We start from the raw sequence: 17,125 nt of genomic DNA, 5'->3' as shown, positions 1-17,125 counted from the left end.
CAAGACACGTATAAAGTTGTAGTTTTTCCTTTTAAATGGAAAAAGGAAGGAAATAAGGATGTGTGGGGAAAAAAGAGGTGTATTGTATTCATTTACAAATTATTAATTTCTTATATATCTGCTTAAAATGCCCAATTTTCAACAAGAAGTTAAGTAATATTCTGCAATTTAGATTATTCAAGAAGTTGAAAAATCATTTGCGATAGATCCAGCAGGTTGAAATTTAGCTACAGATTTACAGTAATAAAAGTGGAAAATTGGAAGGGGTGAATACTTACGCACATCACTGTATGTTAAATACATTATACAGAATATGTCGCATGATCTTTTACCCATGCTTAAATGCTTTCATCTTGTGAAAGTTACTGAGGGTGAATATACTAATTTGTTAACATTTTGGGATAATAGAACCAACAAAGTTCATCAGATACAAACAAAAATAGTAATTGTGTGGGTGGCCGTGGTCAAAATAAGATTTATAAACAGAAATCTTAACGATCCCAAGTCAGTATGGGCTATATAAAACGTTCAGCTTCTGTTCTCCTGGTTTTCCCTGGTTTATATGCTGTATTTATCAGATAATACACACACACACACATTAAATGAGTCACATTGCGTTTTTCAGGTCACGTGCCAGCTGTGTTCAGGTCCATGCCAATGTCCTTTGTCCCCCCTTACATGTCCCCTTGGGGTTCCTCTGGTCTTGGATGGGTGTCGCTGCTGTCAGATCTGTGCAGGACAAGAAGGTGAACTTTGCTCTGAAAAAGACATGTGTGATGCTCAGCGTGGTTTGGAGTGTGACTACAGCGCCAGTTTCCCAGACGGACCCGGAGAGTGTGTCCGTAAGTGGTGGGAATATGACTGGAATAAGCGGATTTAAAGGAGACCTATTCAAAGCCTTTTTACATGATGTAATATAAGTCTCTGGTGTCCCAATAATGTGTCTGTGAAGTTTCAGCTCAAAATACACCACGGATCATTTATTATACCCTGCTGAATTGCCCCTTTTTGGGTGGAAGCAAAAACACACAGTTTTGGTGTGCGTTTCTGTAAATGCAAATGAGCTGCTGAATACAATCCGTGAATACAATCAGAGACAATGGCAGCATTAGCCGCATTAGCCGTGGAATCGCCTAACAAGCTCATTCGGAAAGGCTATTTGCAAACATTCATAAAATATAAAGTGCGATATATGCGTCTTCTGGATATGAGGCTGTATCACGAAAGATTGGTACTGATACATGCTTGAGAATCAAGTTTTTAGCAAATCCTGCTTTGTATTGACTCGTGTTCACACAGCAGTCTGCTGGGAAATGATTTTAGCTATTTTTGGGGGCACATTTCCTTCCAAAATAAAACTTCTCCACTTTGTCTTCAGCGGCTCTGATGCCGGGAGAACATGAAGACTCATATGTTCATTCTTACAGACAACAACAGAATGCTTACAAAGCTTACGAAGCTGAGACGTTCTTCTCATCACTGTAGCTGCTCCAGTGTGGAGAACATGGCCGATTGTGTGCAGCACGCTCAGGGGAGGAGCTATGCTAATAGGGCAGAGTCCTGGGGCAGGGCTTGTTCCAACGTGATGTCACATTAGGCTGAAAATGAAAACGGCTCATTTTGAGACATGATGATTTTTTGGGAATATAAATAAAAGTTGGTGGATTTTTACCATTGTAGGGTGGTTGTGTACACACTCTGGCGACACAGATTTATGTTCAAACACCATTTAAAAGTACATTTTGCATAATAGGTCCCCTTTAAAATGACTAAAATAAAATTGTTAATGCCCCCATGGTTCATGCATTTAACCTGAATATAAAAATATACATTACACATACAAATGTTCTATTTCCCACTCTACCACCTCAGCCACAGCCAACCCAATTTGTAACTGAGTAGAAAGTGTAACTGAGTGGATATAAATACTATAAATAGTGCAAATAGCACTGCAATGTTAATGTCTAATATGAGCATAGGATTATCAGCATTAGCATTGCTATTTTCTTATATGCTTTTTTGCAAGTCTGATGATTAATATTTGGAATTTTCACAGTAATAAATAACAGCACAAACTTTTGTTTATTTGTTTATTGTAACTGTGATCGAAGTCGCCTCTTGTCACCTCCCCAAGGGCGAAGCACGCTCGGCTGCGAGCACTTGGGCGTGAGGTACGAGGAGGGTCAGTCGTTCATGCCCTAGTGCAGGCAGCTGTGCCGCTGTGTGGGTGGCGGCGTCACGTGCGTCCCTCTCTGCACCGAGGATCTGAATACGCCAAACTGCCAACACCCAAGATTGGTGCACGTGCCGGGGCGCTGCTGCCGAAAGTGGGTGTGTGACAGCAAGGAAAACAGCATTGTTCCGGAAAACACCGCAGGTATTCAAACACATGAGATACTTTTGCATATTAAATAACTCCTATGCTCTCGGGTGGTCGAGCTAGACAGCCCTGAGGAGCTCTAATATAACAAAAGAGGATTGTTATGTTCTCCCTGAAGACCCAGAGGCTTTGTTTGGGTCATACACCTATTGAAAACAGCGCACTGGCTTCCAACCGCAGAACCATACAGTGAGTCACAATTTGTTTAAATCTCCTGTAATGTTCACTCTTTAGCCAGAACTGTCACATTGACCAGGTCAACTCTTCAACAAAATATATTTTAAAGCAGTAATTCGGCCAAAAATCAACTAAACGTAGCTGAACGGCTGGGTTGTGATCGGTGTGTAGTGAATTTTTTAGGCTTCGCTAACAAGTACTAAATTTAATGTAAAAGATTAATTGCGGTGCAGTTTCTCTATAGGAACAGTCGTGGCACGTGACCTCACTCTGACACCAGAGCTGCTCTTTCTATTTCATGATTAAACATAGAAGGTGACATACTTTCATTTCCTTAAATCTTTGCCACACACAACACTGTGGCTTCTGCCCACGTCCTTGGTGCTTTTTTGTTAAAAAAAAAAAAAGTTATTAAATTTATCAAAATGTGGCTGTATGTAGATGAGACTCTTCAACATAAAGTTGTGCTGTCAAAATTATGCAAACTAAAATAAAAGTGTAACTTTTTACAGACAAATCCCTGCTGCAGATATAAAGTTTACTGTAAGGAAAAGTTTATTTAACATTTACAGAACGCGTCTCCAGTGTCGGTGCTTTTTAACGGTCAGAGGTAAAGCTGTAACTTTAAGTTTTCTGACATCTTCAGGACAGAGGAGTTTACGCTTCTCTGTGGTTTCCTTGTAACATGATGAGAGCTGCTATAATGTAAGTGAGAACAGGAACTAACTCATATCACCGACATTAAATGTAACTATAAATGGATAGAAAGTATGATGTATCATTCTCTCATAAATAAGAAATGGTAATTATGAGCAAATTGCTGTTGTATATATATATATATATATATATATATATATATATATAGATAGATAGATAGATAGATAGATAGATAGATAGATAGATAGATATAGATAGATAGATAGATAGATAGATAGATAGATAAAAGGAATAAAACATTCTGGGACCTGTTGTTATAGGAAAATAATCAACTTTGGGGTGGTAACAGTAACTCTGCTTCATTCGCTTGGTTGTTTTTCCGCAACAATAACAGCAACACGGACTGATTTACAGCATTCCTGATTTACATATTGAACATCAGCATAAACCATATTGATGGAAACGGAATGCCAAAACCCGTCCCATCTTCACACGTAACTGAGAGATGTTTTTTATTTAGCAGGTTTATTTCACCTTGAAGCTTACGGCTCAGAATGATCTTGCGAGTCATCTCTGCAGTTTCCTGCATGAGATTACAGAAACTGAGCCAAACACACGTTGGCTTAAAAAACATTGCTCCATTTTTAGTCGAAAGAATGTAAAACAGTACATAAAGGTTTAAAGATATTTACATCTTTGCTGTCATGGTAGCTGAGCGAGCCATGAGGTCCTGGCAGGACACTTCGGCGCCGAGCAGGATCTCCTGGACCAACTGCATCGAGCAGAGCACCGAGTGGAGTGTGTGTTCACGCAGCTGTGGTCCAGGTGTGTCCACACGTGTCTCAAACAGGAACTTGCCCTGCCAACCAGAAACACGCATGCGCCTGTGCGTGGTCAGACCGTGTCACCCTGGACCAACCGCCAGAGCCCAGCCGGTGAGTTAGCACTGGTAATACTGAATATCAGGACTAGCATTAATGGAACTAATAAGCACTGAAATAGAAATGTGTAAATGAATAGAAATGCATAACTAACTTTAAAACATTGTTAAAGTTACTGAAGTTCTTGTTATGCTTCTAACCAAATAGCTAATAGATTCTAATAGCTAATAAAGGACTCTGTTAATATAGGACCTTAAGGAAATAAGACTCTTGGAAAAGAGATCCTTGGGAATATATATACTACATGGCTAAAAGTATGTGGACACCTGTCCATAACACCCATTAACATGGAGTTATTCCCTGTTTACTGTTATAATATGCTCCACTCTCTCTTCTGGAAAGGCTTTCCACTAGATTTTGGGGCGTGGCTGTGGGGATTTTTGTTCATTCAGCTACAAGAGCGTTAGTGAGGTCTGGGGTGCACTCGGTGTTCCAGTTCATCCCAAAGGTGTTCAGTTGGGTTGAGGTCAGGGTTCTGTGCAGGACACCCTAGTTCTTCCACATTCTTCCAACACCTTCTTCACACACCACATGTTCATGTAGCTCGCTTTGTGCACAGGGGCATCGTTGTGCTGGAACAGTGTTCGGGTTTCTTAGTTCCAGTGAAGAGAAATTGTAATGCTACAGCGTACAGAGACACTCTATACAATCATGTGCTCTTTAAACTTTGTGGATACAGTTTAGAGAAGAACCACATATGGGTGTGATGGTTAGGGGTGCACATACTTTTTGCCATATAGTGTAGGGGTCTGAGAATATAGGATCTTGGGAGTTAAAACTCAAAATTAAATTTGTAATAGTAACTCCACAGTTTATGCTACAAATTCTGCATCTCAACATCTCAATATCTTTCATTATGTTTGGCAGGATTAGCATTTCGAGCTAGTCCACTCATGTTATAATATGAGTTATAATATACATAAATGTTTTGTGTAGTATTTTAGTATTTATTTGAATCCTCAATTCCAGAAGCCGGGTGTGTGTCAGAGCAGTTATCGCTCGCCTGTGCTAGTGCACTTCGAGCATCAGGGCTGCTACAGCGCTCGCTCCTACAGGCCACTGTTCTGTGGAATGTGTTCTGACGGACGCTGCTGCAGCCCTGACCACACCAGGACCGCACTCGTGACCTTCCGCTGCCGGAAGGTCACGAGGACGACTCGCTCAGCACGCCGTCATGATGATCGAGTCGTGCGTCTGCCATTACGACTGCCCTCATCCGAACAGCTCCAGAAGAACAAGATTGTGGCTGTAGACTTTAACACTCTCATCTTTCGGGCATCACTATCAAATATACATTATTATTATTATGTTATCTAAAGTGTGTGTAAACATTCATTAGCTATGTTAGCCAGACTTGTATGCAAATTTGATTCGAATTGTGTGTCTTCCAGGAGCAGATGTGGACGCAGAAGTTATAAAGGGGAAGTTTAATTTAAAAAGAAAAATGTATTCTATCAATCAGCCATGTTTGGTTTCTGACATTTCGCACTAAACATGTCTCGGGTAAAGGAGACATCGTGTGTATTTGATTTTTTTGTTGTTAAATTATTCCTTCAAAAACAGAAAAACATTTTAAATTAATAATACAGATACAACGTTGTTTATTCGGCCTCCTCAGCGCCCCCTTTGTCTAATTTAAGGAACTGCTGCTTTAAACGCTTGGGTGTAAAAATAGCTTTTGTTCTATTATCATCCATATTTTCATCTTATAATGCTTATTAAAGAGTGTGTCATTTTATTCATGTACATATTACCAGATAAATCTAGGAACACTTAGATTTATACAGCACACACACCATTAACAGAGTCACAGATGATTCTTTTTCCTCCATTACGGGTTCGAACATGTTTTTGATTCTGCTATTGTCCAAATTTTAAGGCACTGGAATGAAATTATAATGTGATCAATCATATTATATCATCATTTATGAACCATTATAATTACAGTCTGAGCAACGGTCTGAAGTTTGATTGTCAGAGTTTAAATTGGATTTTTTGTAGTAGAAAATGATATTGTAACCCGATAAATAAATGAAAGAAATTGTATTTGTTTCCTGGCTCAGTCTCAATTCTATCCATCATTGAAGTCATTTGTAAATTTGAAAGAAAACAACCTTTAATGCCACTTGGTATAAAAGAGAATCCAGACCATTAAAGCCGTAGATCACTGTTATGATTATATAAGAATTTATATGTCGTATTAAATCTTCACTAAGAAAAAAATGTGAGGATTTTGAAAAGTTCATGGTGTTTGTGTGACCTGTGTAGGGAATAAGGTGTGCGGTTTGAGACGTTTGCGATGGTGTAAATATGATGGAGTGTGAGTTAGTGTGCTAGATTTTTTGGCAGTGATTAATAACAGTTTTCGGGTCAGAGTGAAGAATAAATCGAAATAAACTGACTTCTTTTCAGATATATAACAATGAGATATATAACTGTGAGATAAACTTTAATAATAGAGATACAAATGTAACATAACTATAAAGATACAATATCTATACGATACATAACTATAAGATTTAAAACTATAGGATATATAATTAAGATTTAAAACTGTATGATATATAACTATAAGATACATATCTATAGGATATATATCTATAAGATTTAGAACTATAGTGTATATATAACTACATGCTGGTGTGTGGTGAGTTGGTCGTGAGGATGATGGTGTCATTCCAGACACTATAAACCAGACTGGTGTCTTCCAATCTCTTCACGGTGAACTCGTAGCTGCGATCTGGCTTCAGGTCGGTGAGTTTAATAGCGTAAGTTGGGTGGGCCACAAAGCCGAACTCTTTGGCTTCGTTGTCATTTGTCGGATTGAGGAGTTTGTAATGGATCTCGAACTCTTCCTCCGGTTCATATTGCTCCTGTTCAGTGACATACCAATAAAGAACCACTGAATCACAAAAGGCTTGGGTTTGCTCTCTGTTAAACATCACCGGCTTCTTGACCTCCAGGACCAGCTGAAACTTTGGCAACCTTTTGCTTTCACGCTCGGGGATCAGGCTGTGTTTGACATGGAGCTTCCTGGGAATCAACACTGCATCAAAGTCTTCAGCCACCTGGTGGAGCCTGAGGATCTTCTCCTGGATCACAGCTTCTCTGAGCATGAGGGATGCGGCACCTTTTTGAGCCAATATGTCCTCCAGTTCCTCTCGACCCCTGGTTAGCTCGGTGTAAAGCATCTCGAGCAACGCCAGCTGGAGCTTCACCTGGTTGTTGCCGTCCCTCTTCACACGCTGGAACCTCGATAGATCAATGAAGGGCATAAGGGTGGGGTTGGAAATGCCCAGCTGAGGTAAGTCCTGGTATTTCACCATAATGTAGAAGGAAGAGTTCTTGAGGAGCTCCAGTTTGTGATAGTTGGTCTGGAGCTGATCTAGACTCAGTCTCGTGCTGAGAAGATCCATGATATCAATCTCAATGCTGAGAGGAGCAGGGCTTGTGTTAGGCTTTGACATGGACCAGTCATTCGTGTCACCCGGTCTGTCTGGACCACAGCTCTTCATTGAAGATGTTGAGACATGTGCCTTGTCTGTGCTCATTTTTCTTTTCCTATCTGCAGGTAACGGCACAGTCTGTCTCTTCAGCAGTGTGACAGGGTGAAGATCTGACCTTTGATTAAAACAAAGTGAGGTTTATTGGGGAGAAAATGTTAATTCCTGTTATTCCACAGTGCTCCTGAATTTTGGATTGTGATTGGTCAGATGTTGATTCATTTTTTATAACAGCGGCTCTGACAGTAGTGCGGCTGCAAAATCACAGGTTTATATCAAGTCTTATATATTAACGTTATCGTTTCTATAGCAACAGCTCATTCATAGGGACTCGTACAACGGACGCTCCACGTAAACAGTTTAAGAAAGGTGTATAATATTTGATATAGTGAGGTTTTCTGGGAGGAGATGTTTATTTAACATTTATGGAAGGAGTCTCCAGTGTCGGCGCTTTGTAACATTCCGAGGTAAAGCTGTAACTTTAAGTTTTCCCACATCTTCAGGACAGAGGAGTTTACGCTTTTTGTGCTTTCTCAGTATCATGACAAGCTGTGTTTTTTTGTCTTATTAACCTCAAGAGAGGGAAAAAGAGAAGCTGGTGAGGGAATGACTGTTTAGACTGTGTATAGCTGCTGTAAATAAGAACAGGTACTTGCTTTGCTGATGTTCCACAACATTTAATGTAACTATAAACAGAAAAAAATGTATGATGTGTCATTGAAATGCAGAAGATTAAGATTATTAACCTAATAACTGTTCTGTGAACATATCCATGCAAATCTGAGAAAGGACAGGTTGCATTAAGAAATAAGGAAATGGGAATTATCATCTCAAGAAACTGTTTTATTTTTTTTGGAAGAATGTAGGTACTGTTCAGAGGGCTTCTTCCCTGTTTGGTGAACTGACCCAGACAGTCAGGGGCAAGTGATCATAAAAGTGCTGCGGTATGTTTTATGACCACCAGAACATACAGTATACCAAGCAAATAAGTGGACAAGGATAAGACGGGGATATATGATGGGAAGAAGATGGTGGTGAGGAAGACAAGAGATGGTATTTATTATATTTCAGTGTATTCTGTCCTCCAATGGGATGTTTATTTCTTTGTCCTTTACTAAATGAATGATAATGATAATGAAATGAATAATTCATGGACGTAACCATATATATTCCGATGTTCTGTCTCAACCCTCGTAACACTCTGAGGTAAGGTACAGTTGGTAAGGTAAGAGTTTTCTACCTGGGCTCCTGAGAAGTTGGTAATTGAATAAAATATTTATTTGAGCATATTCAGGTGTTAATGGTTTTTCATTTTAGAGGAAATTTCCACCACATTGTTTTAATTAATAAAATAAAATGTCACTGTTGGGAAACTGCTGTGGTACAAGAGGAATAAAGCACTTCGGGACATGCTGTTAGAGGAAAATAATCAACTTTGGGGTTGTAACACACTATAAAATGAATAATATTTAAACCACGCCCATCCATAATATCAACCACTTCCGTTCACAAAATACTTTTTTATGCTAATTACGTTAAACTTTGACGCAGTTGTACAGAAACTGTAAGGGTTAAGTTGTACATAATAGTTCACACAAATGAGCCTACCTGACTTTTCCTCTTTAAGCGTTTCTGTATTTGTTCTTTCTTTACTTTTAAAAGTGTTATTCGTGTCACCACGGAGAAGCAATGTTGCCAATTTTAATATGCAAATTAGAGCCGGTGAGGTGACGTGATTATGTATGTTTTCAGATAAATTTATATTTTGTGAAGCTTCAGTTCTCACACTTGTGAGGGAATTTATTCATTTTTACTTTGTAATAGTTTTGTTCTTGTTCTGTTTCATTCTCATCAGAGGATAATGTCTAAGAAGGCCATGTCATGTCACTGAGATCAGTACAGAATGTTTATCTGATATACAGAGACACAAACATGTTCTTCTGTTCAAGGTTCGTCTGTACTTCTTCTAAGACCCTGAAACAAAGCCTGTTTGAACTGCCTCAAACCACTTCTTATCGGTACACAGAAGAGTGTCATGCTCTGCGTTTCATATATATAGTAGTGGTTCAGCACAAACACTTCAGAGCGCTCTCATTATTCTATCCTGCTTTATTCTATCCTGTATTAACCATCTTTCTGTAATAAACATTTTTACCTTTAGAGGACGAGTCTGCGAGTGTTGTCTAAATTCCACGACAATTTGGCGTCTCCTGGCTGGGCTGCGTGAGTCTTTTCAGTTTTTCTGGACAATAAGCAAACCGGAAGATGCTCGTGGAAAAGTTTCACCCTGAACCTTTATTGTGCAGAGTGAAAAACTGATGCAGCCTTACAACTGACTGGTAGGAATCATCAAGAATTTAGTATTAGAATTTAGAATTAGAATTTTATGAAGTCATTGTGTATTGCTGTCTGTATGGAAGGGAATCAATGATATAAGAAATGCCTGTATTACATTGAGAGAGAAGTATTACATGGAGCGATTTCTTATAAGAAGTTCCAGGAACTTCGCCTCTGCGAGGGGAGAGATATTGATGTTTCTTAGATCACAGCTTCAAAACTAAGATATATACTGACAGGTATATAGAGAGAGAGAGATAATAACGGTAAAAATATTTGCTAACGGAAAGTCTGTTTCAAGCAATAAATAAGTAAACAGAGTACTTATTAAGAAACGCAAGAGACGCAGTATTTTTGCGGCAGGTTATTATCAAGTTGCATGCCCCATTGACTCATTCCATCATATCAGCGGTACATGATACATTTGGCAAATTTAACGCACAAGTACATTTTACTGAGATAAAAAAATAAATAATTGCTGTATGTGGACTCGCCCTCACAGGTAAACTCTTTTACATTCTTAAGGTTTGCTCTATTGAACCTATAGGTTATATGATTAATTGAATGTCTAGAGATTTGGCACACACTAGAAGCTTTTCTGTTTGTGCACGAGAATGCATATTCATTTGATTTTCATAGCATGTTAAATTGATTAAAACTTTGAAAGTTACAGAAGCTGTAAAAAAAAATCATAATAATTTAAAAAATGGGGAAAACATGTAGCAAAGCACATCCTGTGACACATGCTATGGTATGTACAGGGTGCTCATATGTTGGTCCTAATATCACATTTATGCGAGTGAACTATGGAGAAGGCTGTTTGAACTAATATGATGTATGGGTTAAAGAATGTACTTTCCCAGAAAAAGGTAGTTTTAGTCTCAGACAGTTAGAACAACAGAAATTTAATTTGGAGACAAAGGAGAGAGAGAGACCCCTAAAACAAAGAGCAAAGTGTAGTTTTTAACAGACTGAAAGGCATTTGCTGAATGGCAGAGTGATGCACATAAAAGAGAGAAAAAATGTCAGGCAGGGCCCTTACCTATTTCTCAGTGTGCTAAATTGCAGAAAGCCGATCCCGACCTGGACTCCCCACCGCGACGCCCACAGCCAGTAAGGAGAAAGGAACCTGCCGTTTCAGAGGCACCTCTTCACGATGAAGCAGCCCGGCCTACACCACTCTATCCGAACCTGTCAAAACTGAGCCACCAACCCCCACCAAACTGTACGCCAGCCATCCTTTCTTCACCGGTGGCGTTACACACGAGATCCCAAGTGAAGGGACCAACAACATTGCTGCCTGAGGGCTTCAGACCAACAAAATCGGACAGAGAAGGGACAGTGCACACTGTGGTAAATGCCCCAAGGCTAGAATTGGCCAGAGAAGGAGGCCCTATGCTAGTTCACAGACCCTGGACATTGGAAGACATCAGGAGCAGCATGACGCATCTGCCGGCGCTCTGCGAAGTAGGAGGACGAAAGTTTGGGGATGAACTTCAAATATTCTGCAGAGAATTCAGACCCACCACTCATGAACTACGACGACTGCTCATGGCGAAACTTGGCACAGACTGGGTCAAGGTTTCATGTGAATTCCCAGAGAACGATGTTCGCTTGATCAACCCACAGTGGGATGATGGAGTCAACGCAAGGTACAGAGCACAAATCGCAGCGCTCCAACAGAGGCTGACGAACACCTTTTCTGTGCGAATGGACATGACAAAAATAGCAAAGTGCAAGCAGCAAGATTCAGAGACTGTATCACAGTACCTGTCCAGGCTCACTGAGATCCATGACGCAAACTCAGGCTTGGAGAAACCCAACGCTCTGGCAGATGGGCAGGTGGCCGTCACAGCATGGGAGGCACATCTCAGAAACAGCTATATGAACGGCATGAAACAGAAATTGCGCTATAGTCAAACAATAATGTATCACCTGGGACACGGGAAGCCTCACACAAGTGGAAAGGTATGCAATCCACACGGAGAAGCTCCTACGAGAGGCAAAGGAAAGAAAGATGGAGAGGAGAAGAAAACCAAAAGGACATGGACGAGGAAGGCCAGGTGGCAACCCCCATAGATACAACTTCACATGTTTTATCAGTGGAAAAGTTGGACATGTTGAAAGAGACTGTCCAGAGCAGAAGCCGACTGACGGGAAGAGGAAGGGAAGAGTGAGGCACCTGGGAACAGAAGAGGTGACATCAAACTATCAGTTAGTTCACAAAGAATAGGAATATATGCACACACCCACATCCAACATTAGTCAGACTGACAATTCACAAATGTCTGAACCAGTCATGACCTTTAACCTATTAAAGTATAATGCCTCTCCTTTTACACAGTTACGATGTATATCTCTTGTAGTTAATGGACAAAGTGTCACATTTTTGGTAGATTTAGGAGCAACGTATTCAGTAATAAAACACAGCGAATTAAAAGAATCCCCAAAAATGAGTTCACGGTCATTGCGCTCTATGGGTGTGACAGGACATTCAGTATTAGAACGTTTCTCTGAACCGCTAGTTTGTGAATGTAAAAATGGGAAAAGAGTAACCCACCAATTCCTAATTTCGTCTTCATGTCCAGTCGATCTACTGGGCAGGGACTTTATGTATCTTTTACACTTAAATTTTATCTCCTCACCTCAGGGAGTAACAATAACTGATGACTCATCTTTGGGAACTCCATTTGTTAAAGAAGCAGAGCTCTGGGTTTATCAATGGTCCATGCATAACAAGCCTAGAGCCTGTGCTCGTTTGTGGACGTTGGCACATGATAAGATGAAGGACACGTGTGTTGATTTTATGCTGTTCTCTGCCCTTCATTGCACAGCGCAAGTGCATGAAGGAAGAGACTTTAATTTTGAGAAAGAAAGGTTTATGGATATCCCAGAAAGCGAAGAGCTGTACCTATATTGGTGTGACAAATTTTGTGCATGTTCAGTCAAATTAAGTGACACGCAGTTGCGTGCATTTTTCGACCCAGAATCAGCGCCTTATGTCTCATTAGCCAAAATAAAGAACAAACAGTAGAAAGACGTGGGACCGTGGGTCAGATTATTTAAGAGTGGGAAAATTACAGATTTCCCAGAAGAGAAACCCACCTACCACATATGGTACAGCCCGACGCTGGGAGTTTATAAACGTACGTGGACACCTGACCATAACGCCCATTAACATGGAGTTATTCTCTGTTTACTGTTATAATACGCTCCACTCTCTCTTCTGGAAAGGCTTTCCACTAGATTTTGGGGTGTGGCTGTGGGGATTTTTGTTCATTCAGCTACAAGAGCGTTAGTGAGGTCTGGGGTGCACTCGGTGTTCCAGTTCATCCCGAAGGTGTTCAGTTGGGTTGAGGTCAGGGTTCTGTGCAGGACACCCGATTTCTTCCACGTTCTTCCAACACCTTCTTCACACACCACATGTTCATGGAGCTCGCTTTGTGCACAGGGGCATCGTCGTGCTGGAACAGTGTTCGGGTTTCTTAGTTCCAGTGAAGAGAAATTGTAACGCTACAGCGTACAGAGACACTCTATACAATCATGTGCTCTTTAAACTTTGTGGATATAGTTTAGAGAAGAACCACATATGGGTGTGATGGTTAGGGGTGCACATACTTTTTGCCATATAGTGTAGGGGTCTGAGAATATAGGATCTTGGGAGTTAAAACTCAAAATTAAATTTGTAATAGTAACTCCACAGTTTATGCTACAAATTCTGCATCTCAACATCTCAATATCTTTCATTATGTTTGGCAGGATTAGCATTTCGAGCTAGTCCACTCATGTTATAATATGTGTTATAATATACATAAATGTTTTGTGTAGTATTTTAGTATTTATTTGAATCCTCAATTCCAGAAGCCGGGTGTGTGTCAGAGCAGTTATCGCTCGCCTGTGCTAGTGCACTTCGAGCATCAGGGCTGCTACAGCGCTCGCTCCTACAGGCCGCTGTTCTGTGGAATGTGTTCTGACGGACGCTGCTGCAGCCCTGACCACACCAGGACCGCACTCGTGACCTTCCGCTGCCCGCGAAAACGATTCGCTCAGCACGCCGTCATGATGATCGAGTCGTACGTCTGCTATTACGACTGCCCTCATCCGAACAGCTCCAGAAGAACAAGATTGTGGCTGTAGACTTTAACACTCTCATCTTTCGGGCATCACTATCAAATATACATTATTATTATTATGTTATCTAAAGTGTGTGTAAACATTCATTAGCTATGTTAGCAAGACTTGTATGCAAATTTGATTCGAATCGTGTGTCTTCCAGGAGCAGATGTGGACGCAGAAGTTATGAACGGGAAGTTTAATTTAAAAAGAAAAATGTATTCTATCAATCAGCCATGTTCGGTTTCTGACATTTCGCACTAAACATGTCTCGGGTAAAGGAGACATCGTGTGTATTTGATTTTTTTTGTTGCTAAATTATTCCTTCAAAAAAAGAAAAACATTTCAAATTAATAATACAGATACAACGTTGTTTATTCGGCCTCCTCAGCGCCCCCTTTGTCTAATTTAAGGTACTGCTGCTTTAAACGCTTGGGTGTAAAAATACCTTTTTTTTTTTTTAAATAGCTTCTTTCCTCCTCTAAGGAAGCGCCACAGGAAGAAAGGGAATCGTGCTGGTGTTCCCGTGAGAATCAGACGGACTATTGCTTCCTCCATGCAATCGATGGAGTTTGCGTTGGTTACTATAAACTTGGAGGGATTCCACTTGACACGACACTCGTGGGATTACAGATATGTTTTTCATCTGCTTATTTTCCCGGACTGCCTACACACATCTAATTGCTCTGTTCCTCCATGATTACGGATTCATCAGAGAAGAGTGAACTGTTTAAATCTCCGCCAACTGGAATTCATTTCACCGGATCCATGGCTCTACAGTAACAATTTCTTTTAGGAGCACAGTCAAAAATTTAGGAGCACGGTTGAAGTTTAGTTTGTTTGTTTTTTTGTTTTATAGATTTGGTAACGTTAATGTGCCACAATATAAATGGTAAATGGTACCAACATTAGAATCAGTTCTAACGCTACTCCACAAAAACAAGTACTGTCACGTTTTAAGAATGTTGGTACCGAAGTATCGGTTCTCGTGACATCCCTAGTGGCTATACATTTCACTTTATTTAGTTTACCATAATTCTGGTTCTGCTTAGGTGTTGTTAACTACCTCTATTGCATGTGATGGTGTCAGTGGGCCTGGGTGTTGGCCACCACACCACGGTGTCTGTAATATTTTTGTTTACTGTATTTGTGTAATTTTGGGTTAACCGGTGTTTTTCTTTCTCTCCAGGAGCCAGTGAGTTTTGGTGGGACAGGGGAGGCTAGCCGCATTTATTCGGTGGTGTGCTTCACAGTGTGCTCAGTGTGCCAACACAACAACTTCCTTGTGGTGTAGGTAGTGTTTGATTTTGGTGTGACTTGAGGTGGGTTTGGATGACCTCCCGAGCTGTAGCTGGCCTGCCTTGTTCCCGCCAAGCCTGGGCCTAGAGAAGTGCTTAGTTTTAAAATCCTTATTGTGCTTCATGGAAGAGCGATTTTATATTTATATGTTAAGTTTTAATGATGCTTAAGTGTCATAATAAAATATCTTTTTATATATATATATTCATACACGTGTCTCATTCTCATGTTCCTTGCCCCGATTGGTAAAACTTATGTGTGCCTTTATTTGGGAGTATTTCCCTGGTTCTCCCCCAGGGTGGCAGAGTTGGATTTACTAAATTTGGATTAACGTTTCCCTCCACATGGGAATGCCACATATGAATATGACTTTATTGGTTTTTTTAGTCTATTTGATTCTACCCTAGAATATTTCATTTTTTATTTTATTTTACAAAATGAATTGTTTTTCTAGTTTTATTTTCTCTCTATAATGACCAACCTCTTATTGATTACATGCTGTAAGACCACTAATAGGGCTTTTTTTTTTCTTTTTTTTTTTAAGATGCTAAAGTGCATTATGGAAGAAAAATCTAGTCTACTGACTGCTATAATGGTATTAATACTAAACATGAATATTAATTCATACCGAGTAGAATGTTATGTCCTGTAGATCTGAACAACTTGAAATTTTGGCATTAGACTCATTAAAACCTTAAATGACTGCGTTAATATGATATCCACTAGATGGCAGTGGAAGACAATTATTCTGAAATGGTTTTCACTGAAACGCTCAAAAGGCACTTCGTAGAAAGACAAGAGGCGGAAAATGACACGATGTTCATGAAAACTATGCATTAAATCACATTTTTTCAGTGATTTACAGAATGGATTAGTAGCTAAATGAAATAAAATAACAGGCATCCAGCCAGCTGTGTGAAACGACGGGGGTTTAATTAGGCCCAGCGCCGCTATTGGCTGGTGAGAGGCTATCACGTGACTGCTCCAACGCCTCGTGAGTGAAACACGTGACTGGTCAGGGGTTTAAGCAGCGGTTTGTTTCTCTGAAGGCTTGTAGCGGTGACGTCATTACTTCCATAAGGAAGTTCTTCACTTCTCCAGTGTCTACTGCTGGAGATATTTGTGAAAATGCTTTTTTTTTTGTGTCAGGTAAGTGCTGAAAAAATGAAAGGGCGAGTATTTTCCTAGTGGTATTTTCCCCTCAAAAATATGCAGTTGTGTATGCTAATCCAATTTGAAGATTGTGAGAAACCATGGACTCCATCTGTAATAACTGTAAGACTTGTAACATCTGTAGCACCAATAATACCTGTAAAACCTCAAACTCCAGCAACAACTGTAACAGCTGCAGTAAGTGTAACAGCTGGGGCAGTGGTGGCTCAGTGGTTAAAGGCTCTGGGTTGCTGATCCAAAGGTCAGGAGTTCAAGCCCCAACACTGCCAAGGTACCACTGTTGGGCCCTTGGGCAAGGCCCTTAACACTCAACTGCTCAGTTGTGTAATTAAGATAAATGTAAGTTGCTCTGGATAAGGGCATCTGCCAAATTCCATGAAATGTAGCACTTGTAACACCTGTTAAGGATTGTGCTTAAGAGGCTTTCAGCATGCTAAGAACGGTGGAAGCACTGAGACAGAAAAGACACACACTAACACATAAACATCATCTTTTGGTAAAATTATACTTAAACCACAATAGTATAGTTTATCATAGTGATATAA

General features: G+C 40.2%; 2 protein-coding genes across 2 annotated transcripts; one reads left to right on the top strand and one right to left on the bottom strand.

Annotated features, from left to right (window-relative positions):
• Positions 1 to 377: 377 nt before the first annotated feature.
• On the top strand, positions 378 to 16,933 carry LOC128624692 (uncharacterized). Its single transcript, XM_053652354.1, has 12 exons — positions 378 to 842; positions 1,428 to 1,582; positions 2,203 to 2,402; positions 3,891 to 4,149; positions 5,125 to 5,430; positions 7,119 to 7,326; positions 7,727 to 7,737; positions 11,064 to 11,348; positions 11,625 to 11,837; positions 11,926 to 12,192; positions 13,857 to 14,128; positions 14,272 to 16,933. The coding sequence occupies exons 1-12, from the start codon at positions 563 to 565 to the stop codon at positions 14,309 to 14,311; spliced, it is 2,496 nt and encodes an 831-aa protein (XP_053508329.1). The 5' UTR covers positions 378 to 562; the 3' UTR covers positions 14,312 to 16,933.
• On the bottom strand, positions 6,586 to 10,020 carry LOC128625221 (fibronectin type III domain-containing protein 11-like). Its single transcript, XM_053653392.1, has 2 exons — positions 9,814 to 10,020; positions 6,586 to 7,776 (listed from the first exon to the last, which is right to left on the bottom strand). The coding sequence occupies exon 2, from the start codon at positions 7,704 to 7,706 to the stop codon at positions 6,786 to 6,788; it is 921 nt and encodes a 306-aa protein (XP_053509367.1). The 5' UTR covers positions 7,707 to 7,776; positions 9,814 to 10,020; the 3' UTR covers positions 6,586 to 6,785.
• Positions 16,934 to 17,125: the final 192 nt, after the last annotated feature.

Source organism: Ictalurus furcatus, chromosome 21 (genome assembly GCF_023375685.1).
Source record: "Ictalurus furcatus strain D&B chromosome 21, Billie_1.0, whole genome shotgun sequence".
In the NCBI taxonomy this organism is placed as follows: Eukaryota; Metazoa; Chordata; class Actinopteri; order Siluriformes; family Ictaluridae; genus Ictalurus; species Ictalurus furcatus.
Note: the sequence above shows the minus strand (reverse complement) of the source record. Positions and strands in the feature narration are given on the sequence as shown.

Bases quoted from the DNA above. Each gene is read 5' to 3' on its own strand.
- LOC128624692 (XM_053652354.1), top strand. From the start codon at position 563: ATGCTGTATTTATCAGATAATACACACACACACACATTAAATGAGTCA. The intron at 2,403-3,890 runs GCATATTAAATA...CAGTACATAAAG, and splicing joins CAAACACATGAGATACTTTT to GTTTAAAGATATTTACATCT. The intron at 12,193-13,856 runs GTGACATCAAAC...CCTCAATTCCAG, and splicing joins GGCACCTGGGAACAGAAGAG to AAGCCGGGTGTGTGTCAGAG.
- LOC128625221 (XM_053653392.1), bottom strand. From the start codon at position 7,706: ATGAGCACAGACAAGGCACATGTCTCAACATCTTCAATGAAGAGCTGT.